General features: G+C 50.0%; 1 protein-coding gene across 2 annotated transcripts in view; it reads left to right on the top strand.

Annotated features, from left to right (window-relative positions):
- PRKCA (protein kinase C alpha) overlaps positions 1–14,943 on the top strand; it is a 364,830-nt gene that overhangs the window by 285,104 nt on the left and 64,783 nt on the right. For both annotated transcript variants that reach the window (XM_036836347.1, XM_036836348.1), the window contains exons 6-8: positions 956–1,112; positions 2,171–2,305; positions 2,548–2,644. In XM_036836347.1, the coding sequence (XP_036692242.1) occupies positions 956–1,112; positions 2,171–2,305; positions 2,548–2,644 (389 nt within the window). The remainder of the gene's footprint in view (positions 1–955; positions 1,113–2,170; positions 2,306–2,547; positions 2,645–14,943) is intronic.

Raw genomic sequence — 14,943 nt, 5'->3', positions numbered from 1 at the left:
TCCGTGTCCCTTCTTGTCAGAGCGACGGGTGATTGACAGGCAGGGGCTTCAGCCCTCCCACCGTCACGAGCCTCCGCCAGCTGCGCCTCTGAGGCTGCCTTCCTCTGCAGGTGAAGCAGCCTTTCCTCCTCCTCGTTATTTTGCGTTTGCATATGAGTGCTTCTCAATCTAGAATGTACGTTGGGGTCACCTGGAGTCTTAGGAAACGCTTCAGAGTCTGAAATTCTGGAGTGGGGGCCATGAGTCTGTGTGTCTCCTCGGTGCCCAGGTGCCGCCCCAGGTGCTGCTGGAAGGTGGGCCTGCCCTTGGCGTCAGGCTGTAGCCCCTGTGAGGCGCCTCCTGCGTCACTGCCTGTGCACCGGTGGCTCTAGCCCCTGCTGCACAAGGTTCACCTGGAGCGTCTAAAAACTTGCCCCACCCCCCGACTAGAGAGTCTAAGTTAGCTGTGAGCGTTGGAATTTCCAAACCCCCTCCCGCGCGATTCTCACGCACCGCCGGCTTCGAAGCCACCAGCCTTTACAAAGGGAAGAGATGACTTCTTCTAGGAGTTCAAGTGCCACCGGGCCGCGGACTGGTCTGCCGGTCGCTTGGGTGGGGAGGCGGGCCAGTTCCCCCGGAGGGGGGCTGCCAGTGGCCCCTGGGGGTCCCACTACGCTGCAGATTCTGCTTCACCAGGTTTGGGGTATGACGCAGGTGTCCCAGCTGCTGCCGGACCAGGCTGATGCCGAGCCTCAAGGCTTGACCACAGGGGCCTCCCCAGCGCCCGTCCCCCCGGCAGGGGCGGCCGTGGGCAGCTCCGCTCGTGTTGAGGGTCAGAGGCTTTGATCCAGACCTCCCCTCCCTTCAACACCATCTTGACGTCTCTCGATCAGCTGGGTCCTGACGCAGGACACCCGGCAGTGAGGGTCTGTTCTCTTTTTGTAACGCTGGATCTTTCTTCCTTCTCTCTTCACAGTACGAGATGCAAAAAATCTCATCCCTATGGATCCAAATGGGCTTTCAGATCCTTATGTGAAGCTGAAGCTTATTCCTGACCCCAAGAACGAAAGCAAACAAAAAACCAAAACCATCCGTTCCACACTGAACCCCCAGTGGAATGAGTCCTTTACGTTGTAAGTTGAATCCTCTCTTCCTGATGGCTTTGCTCCCTCACATTGTTAGCAGTGATGAGCTGGGCTTCATAAACGTCTTTAAACATTGCTTCATCCCTAAGCCCTTCTTCTACGGCTGCTAGAGAGGTAGCTGTGGTCACCCCTGTCTGATGGATAGAAACTCGGTTTACCAAGACTTACATGATGCAGGCCCCAAATTACCATCAGTAACTTCTGTACAACAAAATTCTCTTGCATTACAGATGATATAAAAATGTATAGTGTGTCCCACCTCTTGATGGACTTAGGTTTTTTTTAAGGGTTAGAAGAGGGTGTAGGTAAGAGTTTAAGTAATAATTTTAAAAACATGGAGTAAGTGAGTACCATAGAAACTGCTGTTGCCACTGAAATGGGAAGATTATCCTTATGTCTAAGCAGGGAAGACTTCCTGGAGAAGGTGCCATTTAAAGTGGATGTGAAAGGAATGTGAGGATTTCAGAGGCAGAGATGGGAGGAGGGAAAGGTGGGAGGAGGGGGTGGCATAAGCAAGTCAGGAGCAAGAAAGCACTGAGTGCAGCTGAGCACAAGCAAGAGGTCCTCTTTGTAGAGGAGAACACAGGAAGCATTTGTGCACAACCGGAAGGTAACTGTCTAGGATATAGATCAGAGGCTGTCCAGCTTTGCTCTGTGAAGGGCTGGATGGTAAATAGTTTAGACCTTATGGGTCACACAGTCTCTGTTGCAGGTACACAGCTATGCTGTTCTAGGTTCAAAGCAGCCATAGACAATATGTGTCTCAACAAACGGCCATGACTGTATTCCAATAAAACTTTATTTACAAAAGCAAGCAGTGGGCCTGATTTGGCCCTTGGCTCATAGTTTGCTAACCCCTAGTCTAGAGCCTCGTTTGCCAAGGGGCTGGTACTTTGTTGATGATGGAGAACCACAGGAAGAGAATTGAATACACTATTTTTTTGAATCTCAGGCTCAGAACATGAGCATGCGATATCTCCCCCAAAATCATGATCAAGGTAACCGTGTGTGTGTGTGTGTGTGTGTGTGTGTGTGTTCTTTCGTAGCAAATTAAAACCTTCAGATAAAGACCGACGACTGTCCGTAGAGATCTGGGACTGGGATCGAACCACCCGGAACGACTTCATGGGGTCCCTTTCCTTCGGAGTCTCGGAGCTGATGAAGATGCCGGCCAGTGGATGGTGAGGAAGCCCGAGTGTGTCTGTGTGAGCCAAGAGTTAATTGTCTGAGATATTAGCGTGTCTAGAGGTTCAGGAAACGGGCCGGTTTAAGTCCAAAGTGACTGTTGATTATGAAGTTACCTGGGTACCGTCTCCCCGGGGGATGCATTTCAGAAACAGCTGGACTAGAGCCTTGGGGTGCGGGGTGAACCTGGGTGGTGCCAGCGTGGGGCTCACCCCCTCCTCTCCCCTGTCTCTGAAAGGTACAAGTTGCTGAACCAAGAGGAAGGTGAGTACTACAATGTGCCCATCCCAGAAGGTGATGAAGAAGGAAACGTGGAGCTCAGGCAGAAATTCGAGGTGAGGAGACAACACAATGACTCAATCACCTTTCCGTTTAGAAAGCTTCACTCCAGGAAGGGCCAGATTTTTGTGATCACACGTCTGGAAGGCAGATAATCTTGTTCTTTATGTAAAGGCATAAATGTTGCGTAATCACCTTCCTTTTGCAAGCTGTTGACATTCTGTGGCTTTTATTGTTTAGAGAAAGGAGCTTGGAAACAGCCCAGAAGTGAGCGTGGTTGGTTCCTGTGTAAGGAATCGGTTTGGTATCAGCGGGGAGACGGCCCCGGTCTAGCCTCCTCCAGGTGGGCAGGAAGTCACCTGGGCCTTAACCTGGGAGGCTGTTCAGGTGTCATTATCAGGCCAGAAGCTTAATTTTCGCTGCAGATCATTGGGAAAGGCAGCTCTTTCTCATCCTCCCCTTGAGTGTGTGTCTGCCTTCTGTCCCGGTTTTGTCACCTGCCACCCCCCACTTCCCTCTTTCTCCTCCTGTCGATCCCTGCTTCTCACTACTTAGACGTCTCGGCCTTTCATGAATGTTCTTTCCTCCAAGCACCCGCCTTACGTTCCAAGTCACAGCTTTTCATTTTTCCCTGTTTCTCTGATCACCTGTGCGCTGGCTGCTTGAGGGATTCACTCCAGCAGCCCACGGGGTCTCTGTACCTGGCCTGTCCCTTGGGAAGCTTTCCCTTCCTGGGGCTCATTAGGATGCTCTGCAGTTCCCCCACCCTGAAGAGATGCACGTGTGCACACACGCGTGTACAGAGACCTGCGCCGTTGGCGCTAACGGGCTGATGCTCCCGTGTGCCTCCTCTTCTTGCTGTGGTTTTCTTCTTGCAAATAAAATTCTGTCCCAGAGACGCATACAGGTCATACCCAGAGAGACTGAGTTCCAAAGGACGTAAAACACAAGAATGTTCAAAGTGCTTCGTCACCGATACCTGGTTAAAGGGCTGTTGATGGCAAACACTTAAGGGCAGGGGCTGCGAGCCTGGGTGCTCTTGGGAGCGTAAAGGGGTGAAATGGGTCCCCGAGAATATAAATAAACGGCGGTGACAGCGGGCCTCCGGGCGGGTGGGACAGCGCAGGCGGCACCCCCACCCCGGGCCCCAGCCGCCTGCGGGCCGAGCTCGAAGCGGGTCACGTGCTGCCGGATTTTCCAGTTCTTCCAGAGAAGCCACAAGGCCAGATTTTCACATGGCATGTTCTGATCTGGTTTAGTATCAGCGGCCAATTACAGCTTGAACTTTGTGTGAGTCACACATGTATCTATTGCCTTAGACACAGGGACGATCCAGCCAGTGAGAACCAGCTTGTAATCTCTGCTCTCAAGAAACAGAGGTGAAGTTCTTTGCAAAGAGGCTTACGGAAGCTAGAGGCATTCAAGCGCAAGGCTGCCCGCTAGGGTCTGGGGGCGCTTCAGGGGCCTCTGCGAGGCGTGGCTCTTGTCTGATTGCTTCTTCCTTCCCAACACCATCCGTCCCCCGGCTCCCCACCACAGGAGCACAGGCGCCTGGAACGCTGCCAGGAGGGCTGCTTCCCTGACCCTGACCTTGTGCCCCCCGCCCCCCGAGAAGTGAACCCTTCTAGAGAGAGTGCCGGGACGGAGGGGAACCCAGGGGCTAAGGAGACCCCGCCTGCGTCCCGCGTGGCATGCAGGTGCAGGTCACCGGCCGTGGGGCTCAGGGCCGCAGGAGGTGCGGGGCGCACCTGGGGGAGGAGGGTGCTGGGGCCTCGCGCCGGCGTCGCTCGTGGCAACGTCTGAGGCTTCTCTTTGCTGGTGGAAAAACACTGACGCACGTTTCAGGCTCCATTTCCGTGGCTTCCTGGTGAGTGACCTTCCTGTTGTTCTGGGCGGTGAGTTTAGCTTTTTACAAAGGTCAGCATTCCAAACTCAAAACAAAAACAAAACGACCCGGGCCAGAGGGCTTGAGGCTGGAGGGCAGCGCTTCTCTCCGGGGGCGGGTTAGGGGCCGCGTGCCCTGAACCTGGCGCTGCCCACCGTCCTCGGCCCCGGGGGTGTGAACGTCACAGACCCGGCGGTGGCGTCGCGGGGTTTGCTGAAGGGCCTCCCCCGTCCAGCTCAGTGCGCGCTGTGCCCGGGGCGCCCGGTGGACCACGCTCCAGACTTTCCTCTCAGCGCCCTCCGGCTGTGTCCCCAGGCTTTGCCAGTCACCGCGGCTCACTTAGGGCATTTGTAAAGCGCTCTGCAAGAGGCTGCGTGGGAAGCCGCTTGACGGCGTCACCGAGATGCTGAGAGTCTGGGGACACCTCTCGTGCGGCCGTTCAGAGTGGGCAGATCGGATTCTAGGCAGGGCCTCGATCGTCCGGTGGTGGGGTCTGGAAATGGGGAAGTTGCGGGGCTCCCCCGGCACCAGACTGCTGTGAGCCAGGCTGTGAAGGCCAGGTCCACGTGGGGGCAGCCCTGGGTGACAGCCAGCCTGCCCGAACGGGCCCCAGTGGCATCAGGCTGTGAGTTAGGACGCTGCCTCTAGGCGCCCCCGTTTCGTGCCTCTCAGCCCCCAGCCGCAGCGGGACCACCTCCCAGCATCTACAGAATCCCCTCTGTTCCCTTCCCTCCATATAACACGCGCCGTCGGGCTTGCTTTCCATCCCACTGCTCTCCCCCACACCCGCTCTTGTACAGATACTTTCCCAGTTTGATTCAGCTGAGTACAGTTTTCTTTAAAATTTCAAGTTCCATGGTGAATCAGGATCGGCTGAAACACGACAGTTAGTCTTGTTAGGAACAAGCCTTCCTCAGTGGGATTGTAGAACCTCTAGTCTATAGGGTTATTCTTTCCGTGTCCAACTCTGTTTTCTAAGAAGAGTTAACTCAACTCTGGTTTTCGAATCCTTCCCCGGAAATCAAAAGTCATTGTCTTACGAAAGAAAAATCAAAACAAATGAGCATTTACAACTCAGCCACTGCACTAGTATTTCTAGTATTCACTAGTATGGTCATAATATGGGAAAAGATTTCAAGTTTATTGTTGATTCTAGAATCTTGGCAAACAGAATGATCAGTGAGTGAAGCTCTTAGGAGCCCAGGAGAATCCCAGGACGGATGGAAATGACTTTACTCTGTAATGTGTTGTCCCACTGGAGTTCGTCTGCCTAAAAGTCGAAGCCAGAACCTTGACTGTGACATTCACGGGCAGCGCATCTGTGGGCCTTTAACCTGTTCCGTGTTTGTCTTCAAATAAAGTACATGTGGACCCCGATTCACAAACATAAATTATATATTTGTTCATTTGTTCAGTAATAAGGTTTCCAGCAATGAATAAAGCAAACCGTCCCCCCATCTGTGGAGGTTAGGTTCTGTACCTGTGAGCCTTGCTTCAGATATTTTTGGGAACGATGCAGGAAGCGTATTGGGAAATCAACATAACCCCCTGTGCTGGCCAGTGACCCCCTGGACCTCCCGTCGCTGTTGAGGACATCCAGGTCTCCTGTTCCTTCCTCCCGCTTCTGGGCCCCGCTCCCCGTGGTGAGGCTTGTGGTCAGAGGCCGGGAAGAGGGTCTGCTTTCCCTCAGAGGTGATCCAGTGATGGCTTAGCCGTGCTCAGCAAACTTTCCGTGAAGGGTCCCATGGTAAATACTTCCGGCTTTGCAGAGCATGGGGTCTCTGGCACAACTACTCACCTCTGCCTTCGTAGCATGAAAGCAGCCTCAGACAAGATGTCAACAAATGGATTTGGTTGTGTTCTAACAAAACGCTATTTACAAGAACAGGTGCCGGGCCAGCTCCGGCCCGTGGGTTTCCAGCCCCTGGCTCAGCCCGTGGACCCTAGAATCAGACCTGGTTCTACCATTTATTAACCATGTGACCTTCCTGTGTGTGTCCTTCACTGTAAATGGGAATAATAGCTGTATTTACTTCACAGGATTGTTTCGAAGATTAGTCAGTAGGGAAGTTCTAAAAGCGTATTTATGCAGTGTTAGCTCCTAACGTCTTCCTCCTCTATATGTTTCATTGCAAAAACTAGGTTATTGAGGGCACTTTTTTTTTTAACTTTAGGAGCGTCCCTTAAAAAAATTAATTTTCATGTTGCAATCATGCTGTAAATAATGGGCACGTTCTAAGTTCTGTAGACCAGCCGTATGATGAAATAGAGGCCTAATGGTAAGAACTTTATCGCCATTTAAGAACATTGTTTTTATGGAGAGATCTGTCCTCTTTTACATTGACATGGATTTCTGGAACGTAATGTGTGTAAATTGGGAACTTCGTGTAACTGGCAATGGATCGGATAATCCCTGGACAAAACAGGGCTTCAGCAGTTTTCAGGGGAGGGGAATTCTCACGCCGAGGAGTCAGTCTGCGTGGGCACTTCTTCAGGGGCTCGGTTGAGGGTCCTGGTTCAACACTCCAGGTGAGCACATCTGGAAGATGCTGGCCGTAAACCACCGGGAAGGAAGGCAGGATAATCACCAGGAGGGTGGCAGCTAATGACTCATTAGGTCAACAACAGAAAGGGCACGTCATCCACTCCCACGAAAGCCCAGCATCTCTGTGGGTGCCATGCTGCTGTTCTGATCTCTTACAAAATCTGGGGTCTGAACCTTTCGCATCTTGAGCTATGCCTGGGGACTTCTACACGACATTCACCTTACCCGTTGGAAGAAAGGGTATCTTCTGACCACGCCTGTTCCTCGTTGAAAACGTTTTCCGAGGACCTAATGGCATTTGTCCGTTTCCCCGGTTATTAGTGAGCTGGAGCATTGTTGCCTTGTGTTTGTCAGTCGGCTGACTCTTCCCCGCAGCCAGCTGGGCCATGTCTACCTGCAGAGTTGGGTTTCTCCCAGAATCAAGAAAATGGGAGGAGGAAAGGGGAGGCGAGGAAGAGGACCACTTCCCTCCCTAGGGTCTGATGCAGAGGCCTCTCCTAAGGCCTGGCCCCTCACCCCTGAGCAGGGCATTCTCACCAAGACCAGCCCTGCTACCCGGGGAGAAACCGAGCCAGAAGAGCTGAGAACCTTCGTCAGGTTTCCATCCAGTTTCACTGCCACTACCTCTCATTTGTATTTTGATGACTCTCAGGTACCGATGGGCTTTAAAGGAACTCATTTCTACCTGTGGGGTTGCTTGTCTCCCACACATGTCGTTACAGTTATTGGAGAGTCTGAGGTTTAAAAAAAAAGTCAAGCAGCTTTCCTCAGAGGAGGCCTCACCCTTCCCTTCTGCCTGATTGTCGTGGATTCATCACTTTCATCATTTGTTTTAGATAATTTAAAAAACAACATAATCAGAAGCTAAAAGCACCTTCGTCTCTTTCTCTACTTGCTACCCACCTTGCTCCACTCCGGCGTAAGTGAAAATCTAATATTAAAAAAAAAGTTAAGAAGCAAAACAGACGCACCCATAGCAGAATTAAGACAGCTCAGAGGCCACGCGCTTTGGGCTTTGTCTGCGTCAGAATATTTCTGTTGTCAGAAAATAATGGAAAGTAGTGCCTCAGGAGAAAGCTGGCAGGTGATATTTCATAAATAACTCCGTGGAGTATAAGGATTCAGGAAAACAAGATGAATTTATTTAAATTGCAGTGTGTGAGCTCCCTGTAGGGAAATAGTTTTAAAGTGCTATAGAAAAGAGAGAAATTGATGACCATGTGTGAAACAGGGCAGTTGCTCGTGGGGTGTGGTCTTGACCACCATCTCCCATCGTGTCCCTTCAGGGAGCAGGCGATAATGGCTACGCTGCAGGCGTTTTCTGTGTTGAGCACGGGTACCGCTTTCCTCTGAGAAGTGGTATTGCCTCGTGTGGTTAAGAGCCCAGCCCTGGAGCCCTCCTGCCGGGGTTCACATCCGCTCATCTCCATCCCACTTGTCTGAACTTGGACAGGTTACTCAGGCCAGGGTATTCTAGGAAGAATATACAACTTGGAATCGTTCTCCAGGGCTTCACATCCTGGCTCTTCCACTTACTAGCTCTGGTGACGTCGGGTGAGATTCTTAAACTCTCTGATCTTTATAGTTTCCTTGTTCATGAAACGGGGATGATAGCAGTACTACTTACTGAATTGCTCCGAGGATGACAGCAGTTCATTTGTGTAAGTTGCTTAGCCTGGTCCCTGACACAGAGTGAGTGCTCAGTAAGTGTTAGCTAGGACTCCTTTTTGCTTTTATCAAAGCTGATTATATGAAAAAGACAGTACCTATTCAAATTGAATTTTGACTTACGTTTATAAAAACGTATGAACTCCGAGACTATATTTATGTGTGCAAAAGAGGTGCTACCAGAAGGCAAGAGCGTTCCAGACCCCTGTTTGAGTATTAGAAACATTGTCAAGGCCTCACTCCTGAGAAGAGACCATTGCATTGATTGTGCCAGCGTTCACAGCTCTCCGGAGGCTGAGGCTGAACTCTCGTTCTCCTGTCTTGATGGTGTTTTCAGAGGACGGGCTTCCCAGGCCGTCTCTTCTTCGGCTGTTTCCTGTGGCACGTGGCACGTAGCTGCACTTTCCCTTACCCTGAAAATCCTCTGGGGCTGCACTGCCCATTTCAGCAGCCACTGGCCACACGAGTCCATGGAGCATTGAAAATGCGGTCCGTCTGAGCTGAGACGTGCGCGCTGTAAGTACGAAGTGCACCCCGGATGTCAAAGGCGCAGTAAAAAGAAGAGAACGTAAAATAGCTCATTAGGTCCGTCTGAGCTGAGACGTGCGCGCTGTAAGTATGAAACGCACCCCGGATGTCAAAGGCGCAGTAAAAAGAAGAGAACGTAAAATAGCTCATTAGGTCCGTCTGAGCTGAGACGTGCGTGCTGTAAGTACGAAACGCACCCCGGATGTCAAAGGCACAGTAAAAAGAAGAGAACGTAAAATAGCTCATTAGGTCCGTCTGAGCTGAGAAGCGCGCGCTGTAAGTACGAAACGCACCCCGGATGTCAAAGGCACAGTAAAAAGAAGAGAACGTAAAATAGCTCATTAATAATAATTTTTATGTTGATTGTATATTGAAATTATATTTTGGATCTATTGGGTTAAATATACATTTAATAACTCTATTCTACTTTGTGTTCTATGCGTTTATATGTTAGTATTAAATATAATATTATTGGAATGAATTTCACCTGTTTATCTTTTTAATGCGGTTACTAGAAAATGTAAAATTACGTATGTAAGTCACATCTGGACAGGGCTAGTCTAAGACATTCCTCCCAATGAAGAAAAACAGTTCCTTGCAAGATGGGGACTGAAATGCAAAACCCATGACTTTCTGATGTACAGTATTTTTCCCGGGCTTAAGAAATCAGTTGTTTCCAAGAGACTTGGATTTCAGAAAATAGATTCCCTCAAGATTCTGAGCCCATTATTGGGTGCAGATAAGTCTAATTTTTTTGCATGGCCAAGTAACTATATTAGAGACAGGGATATAACAAAGCTGGGGTGATATTTGAGTTATCTAGTAATTTAATAATACACATTTCTAGTAATAATCTCAAAAGTCGCAATGAAATCTATTGAGATTTTCTGGTTAGTTGGAAAGTTGTGAGCGGAGGTCAGACGTCCAGGGAAGTGAAGGGGCAGGGCACCTCTGGCCTGTCTTCTGAACACAAGGTTGTCTTACGTCTCGGATTGTAGTAAACATGTGACCTGAAGACTGGGATCCCGGAGCTATGTTGATTTTAACAGGTATTTTGGAAACAGGTGATACTAGCTTTTTGTGGCTGAAATATTTTATTTGGAAGACTTGTTTGAATAGATTCTACAGAATGTCCACTGGTCAGAATCTAAAGCTGGATTAGCAATGGCTTCTGTCAAAATAATGTATGAGGTTGTGTCTTCACAGCTTTTTGTATTTGTGACCATTTGGTCTAAACCCAAAAAGAAGCCAAGATAAACTTGATCCCCATGGTGCACGAGAATGAACTGCTTTGCAGGATCTGTGCTAGAGCTCCAGAAACCAGGATCACCCTGGAAACTCTGCAGATGCCTCAAGATCACATATGTATCTGTTCTTATTTATTCTGGGGAAACGTTTTGAGATTATCCTTGTTACTGATTAACAACACGTGCTCCGATTACGATTAGAGTTAAGGTATTTAAATCACCAAACGTGAGGCTCAGTTGCTAGGTTATATGTGGAAAGAACAAGCAAGCATTCTTCTGTTGACTGGTGTTGAAACTGGAGTTTCCAAAAGCCTCCATCGTCTTTGAAGACTTTAGCTAATTCAGGATATTCTTCGGATGGGAAAAGAATAGTTCATTGGAGACCCTCAGATAAATTGTAGCTGTTTGTTGATTTGATCTGGCCTGCCACTGTTACTATGGAAACCTGAGTACTTTCAGATGACCTTTTGGACACAGAACAGAAAATCTAAGTGCCCTGATACGGATTCTGCTTTTTTCCCACCTAAACGGCTTACATAATTACTTTCTGAGCTGTGTGATGTTGAGAGGGGAAAAAAATCTATAAAATGTACATCAGGTAAAAGAGATTTTATTTTAATCTTTGAGCTTCGGTTCTGTCTTAGGAGTAAAATCTTAAACTAAAATGGGACAAGGCTTAGCGCTGGAAACCGTTTTCACTCCTCCATTAGATCATTGTAATGGGGTTAGCCCTGCCCCTCAGCAGAGCAAACTCCAAGGAAGCCTCTGAAAGCAACTGCACAGAATTTTTATTAGTCTGTGGGGGAGGGTGAATGCATTTATATTGCAGCATGGCAACATGTTTTCACTATAATTTATCTTATGGAAGTGATTTTGTTGGGATACCAAAAGAAGACAGTACACCCCGGTCATCTGTTCCATCCTCATGAATTCCTGAAATGACAGAAAAGCTTTGTGTTTGTAACCGTGGAGGTGGCCTTGTGGCCTTGTGTTGCTGGTTGAAGAAACAGGGCAAACCTAGTACTAGGAAGTGTTAGCAGCAGTTATCACGTGTCCCCAGGCCCTGGTCCCCACAGGGGATTCGCGGGGACCAGGATGCTTCCCCCGGTGGACAGGGAAGGGAAGGAGGGAAGAGAGAGCCCGTGTCCGTCGACATGACGTAGACACGATGCATGTCTTTATCGTGCAGTCTCGAGCACCTGAGGAGTGCAAGGCCCCTAGAAGAGAAAAGCTGGATAAGGGTAACAGCACACTGGCCGGTGTTTGCTGTCTTTCCCAAGGAGCATAGCCTACAGGGAATTAGGATTGTGGATCCCTAGAGACATGATCCCAGGGTCTCTGAAGGGAGAGGTGACACCCTGGCGCTCTGGACGCTGGCAGCTCCACGTCTGCTCTGTGGACCAGCAGCATGTGGGGGCTTTAATGTTAAACACGTCCACGTGCGGGATCTAGGCGGCTGCTGGGGGTGAAGAGCACAGTTCTGGGTCAGGCCGTCCGGGTTCGGAGCCGCAGAATCTCAGACCCCGTCCTGGACTTGCACTGGGTCAGAACCTGCATTTTAACCACGTCCCCAGGTGATTCGTGTGCCCGTCACAGCTTGAGACACGCCGGTGGAGAAGACGTGACCTGTTGACTAACAAGTAAACACGTTCAGATTCCAGGGTGTTTGCGGTGAGGGCAGACTCCAGCACCCCAGTATCCATAGCAAGCAGTGCAGGGTCACAGCCAACCACATGTCCGCTTCTTGTTTTTAATATCTCATTTTATTTTATTTTATTTTTCAATTTTATGGAAGTACAGTTGATTTTCAATGTGTTAATTTCTGCTATACAGCGAAGTGATTCAGTTATATATGCATATATATAAGTATATATATGACCTTTCTGTGTATCTAACCTGTCCACTTTTAAATGGTGGGGGAGGGGCTTCCCTGGTGGCGCAGTGGTTGAGAATCTGCCTGCCAATGCAGGGGACATGGGTTCAAGCCCTGGTCTGGGAAGATCCCACATGCCACAGAGCAACTGGGCCCGTGAGCCACAATTACTGAGCCTGCGCGTCTGGAGCCTGTGCTCCGCAACAAGAGAGGCCGCAATAGTGAGAGGCCCGCGCAACGTGATGAAGAGTGGTCCCCGCTTGCCACAACTAGAGAAAGCCGTCGCACAGAAACGAAGAGCCAACACGGCAATCAATCAATCAATCAATCAATAAGAACGTGAATTTCTAAAAAAAAAAAAAATGGTGGGGGAAAAATCAGAGAAGAGTAATATTTGTGATACTTGAAAACTAGGTGAAATTAAAATTTCAGGGTCCACAGACTGTTAGCGACACAGCCACGTCCGTTCATTCCCTTGCTGGCTGTAGCTGCTTTCAGGCTACGACAGCAGAGCTGAGTCATGTGACAGAGACTAAGACCCACGAAGCCTAAAATACATGTTGTCTGGTCCTTTTCCAGAAAAAGTTTACTGGCCCCTGGAGAGATGGAATAACGGAATATCAGACCTGGGAGGGGTGTTAAAATCATCTTTGTTGATGGGAAAACCAAAGCACAGAGGAATTTAGTTGAGCTCGTGAGTAGCAGGACCCAGCTCCCATCTAGCGTAAGGCTTCTCTCCCCTGTCCTGGTTCTGTTCCCCCCCGCACCCATGACGCCCTCCCCCAGGTGTACGCCGTGTTCTTTCACACATCTCAGAACCTGCTATGTTCCCTTGGAAAGACCCTCCCTCCTCCACTTCCCTGTCTCCGGCTCATCACATCCTACCCCAGCCCTTATATAATCCTCCAGCCTTTTAAACTGGCCCGACGTTTCCTTGTGCAAACTAAAGGCCGTCCCCTTGCTGGACACACCTGTGAGATGTGTCACCTTCAGGTGTCCGGAGTAAGAACCTTGGGTCCTGCTCTGAATGCTTTGAAATCTAAACGTCAGGCCCGCGAGGAAGCCACCTTTCCCTGGCTTTTGTCGACATCGCAGGGAGGGCGTCTGAGCTCAGGTGTGTGTCTGGGAAGAGGAGGGAAGCCGCCCGGGGCCTCGGCCGCGCTGCAGCCACCATCTCCCTCTGCTCACACCCCAGGTCCCTCGAGCACTGGGGCGAAGCCACACGTGCGATGAACATGGTCACCCTTGGAGATGGACCAGCTCCTTTCCCACCCCGCTGGTGGGCTCCAGAAATGGGTAATTCTGGGCATTTCTCGCTGGTGAATCCGGCCTCTCCTCGGGGATAGAGAGCTAAGATGTGAACCTTGTTGCTAAGGACGTTGCTGAGTTGTAACGGGATGTGAAAGCTTCTACCGTGTCTCCACTCTGTGGGTAACGGTCCTGACCCTCTCTCCTTAGCCCACGCCCGGCAGCTAACCTAGATGACTCAGGCCACAGGTCAGTTCTTTGTCCGGCTCTCGAGACGCTGATGCAGCCTCACCACTGAAAAGATGGTGACTGGCTTGGTGTCACGTGGCAGGAACGAGGCCTGGGGACACGGAGGCTTCAGAGGGCTCACCACGGCGGCTCCCAAAATGAGGCCCAGGAGCCTGTGACCGGGGTGCTCTCGGGAGTTTTGTTTTGGTTTTGCTGATGGTTCTGTTTCCATGGATGCGGTCGCCTTGCCTTTCAAGACCTTGGCCTTGGTTGTTCCTCTTCCCAGGCGTGAAACCAACAGACAGGTGGGGTCACGGAGCATCCTCGCTCAGGAGCTGAGCGAATTCAGCACTGCTGTGTCTTCAGCGCTTCATTGAAAACCAGGTGGTTAACATTTAGGCTAATTGCAGCCGGCACTGACCTTGTCCACTTTGAGCAGGGACACTTTGCTTCCTCCCCGCCCACCTGACATCCAGGCGTGCGGTCCAGGAAGGCTCCCTCGGGGCTCCTGCAGACTCTCTGGCTGACTGACTGCATAAGCCTTTCCTTTTATTTTTCTTTTAAAGGAGATTTGGGCTGGTTGGTTATAGCCAAGCTTGAAACAGCTTAGAGTTCTTTCTGGGTCCATTTAAGTCTAAGAATAACCGCCCGGTAGCGGCTGGAAGGCTGCAGGCTGCACGGCACTTGCACAGAAGTGTCCCTGCTGGGGGATTTTTGTCTGCTGTCACAGATGGAAGTTGGAGGTGTGACCCCCTAAACCTGTGTCACAGACGTCCCCAGGCATCTCAGCCAATCTGGAGACCTCGCTACCTCGACGTATTCAGGCAGAGATTGGGCAACTCTATCAGAAGCTACAGGAGAGAAAGGCAAGCTTAAACTTCATCCGCAGCTCTTTCCAACACCAGGATTCCAGTGAGAATGTTTTGTTTCTCTTGTTAGTTCCTTTTCATCTTGATGTGGATTAAGATCTCTAGCCTAAAATAGAGCTTTGGGGATTGGAATAAAATGCCCTATTTTGAGAATAATTATAAATAGATTTGTGATTACAGATTTAAAGGGCCATAATTATAAGATGTAATAGAAGATCATTGATCCAGACCTGTCGAAAACAGGTGTGAAATTCACAAGCTGCC

This window comes from Balaenoptera musculus, chromosome 20 (genome assembly GCF_009873245.2).
Source record: "Balaenoptera musculus isolate JJ_BM4_2016_0621 chromosome 20, mBalMus1.pri.v3, whole genome shotgun sequence".
Classification (NCBI taxonomy): domain Eukaryota; kingdom Metazoa; phylum Chordata; class Mammalia; order Artiodactyla; family Balaenopteridae; genus Balaenoptera; species Balaenoptera musculus.
The sequence above is the reverse complement of the archived record's forward strand: the minus strand, read 5'-3'. Positions and strand labels throughout refer to the sequence as shown.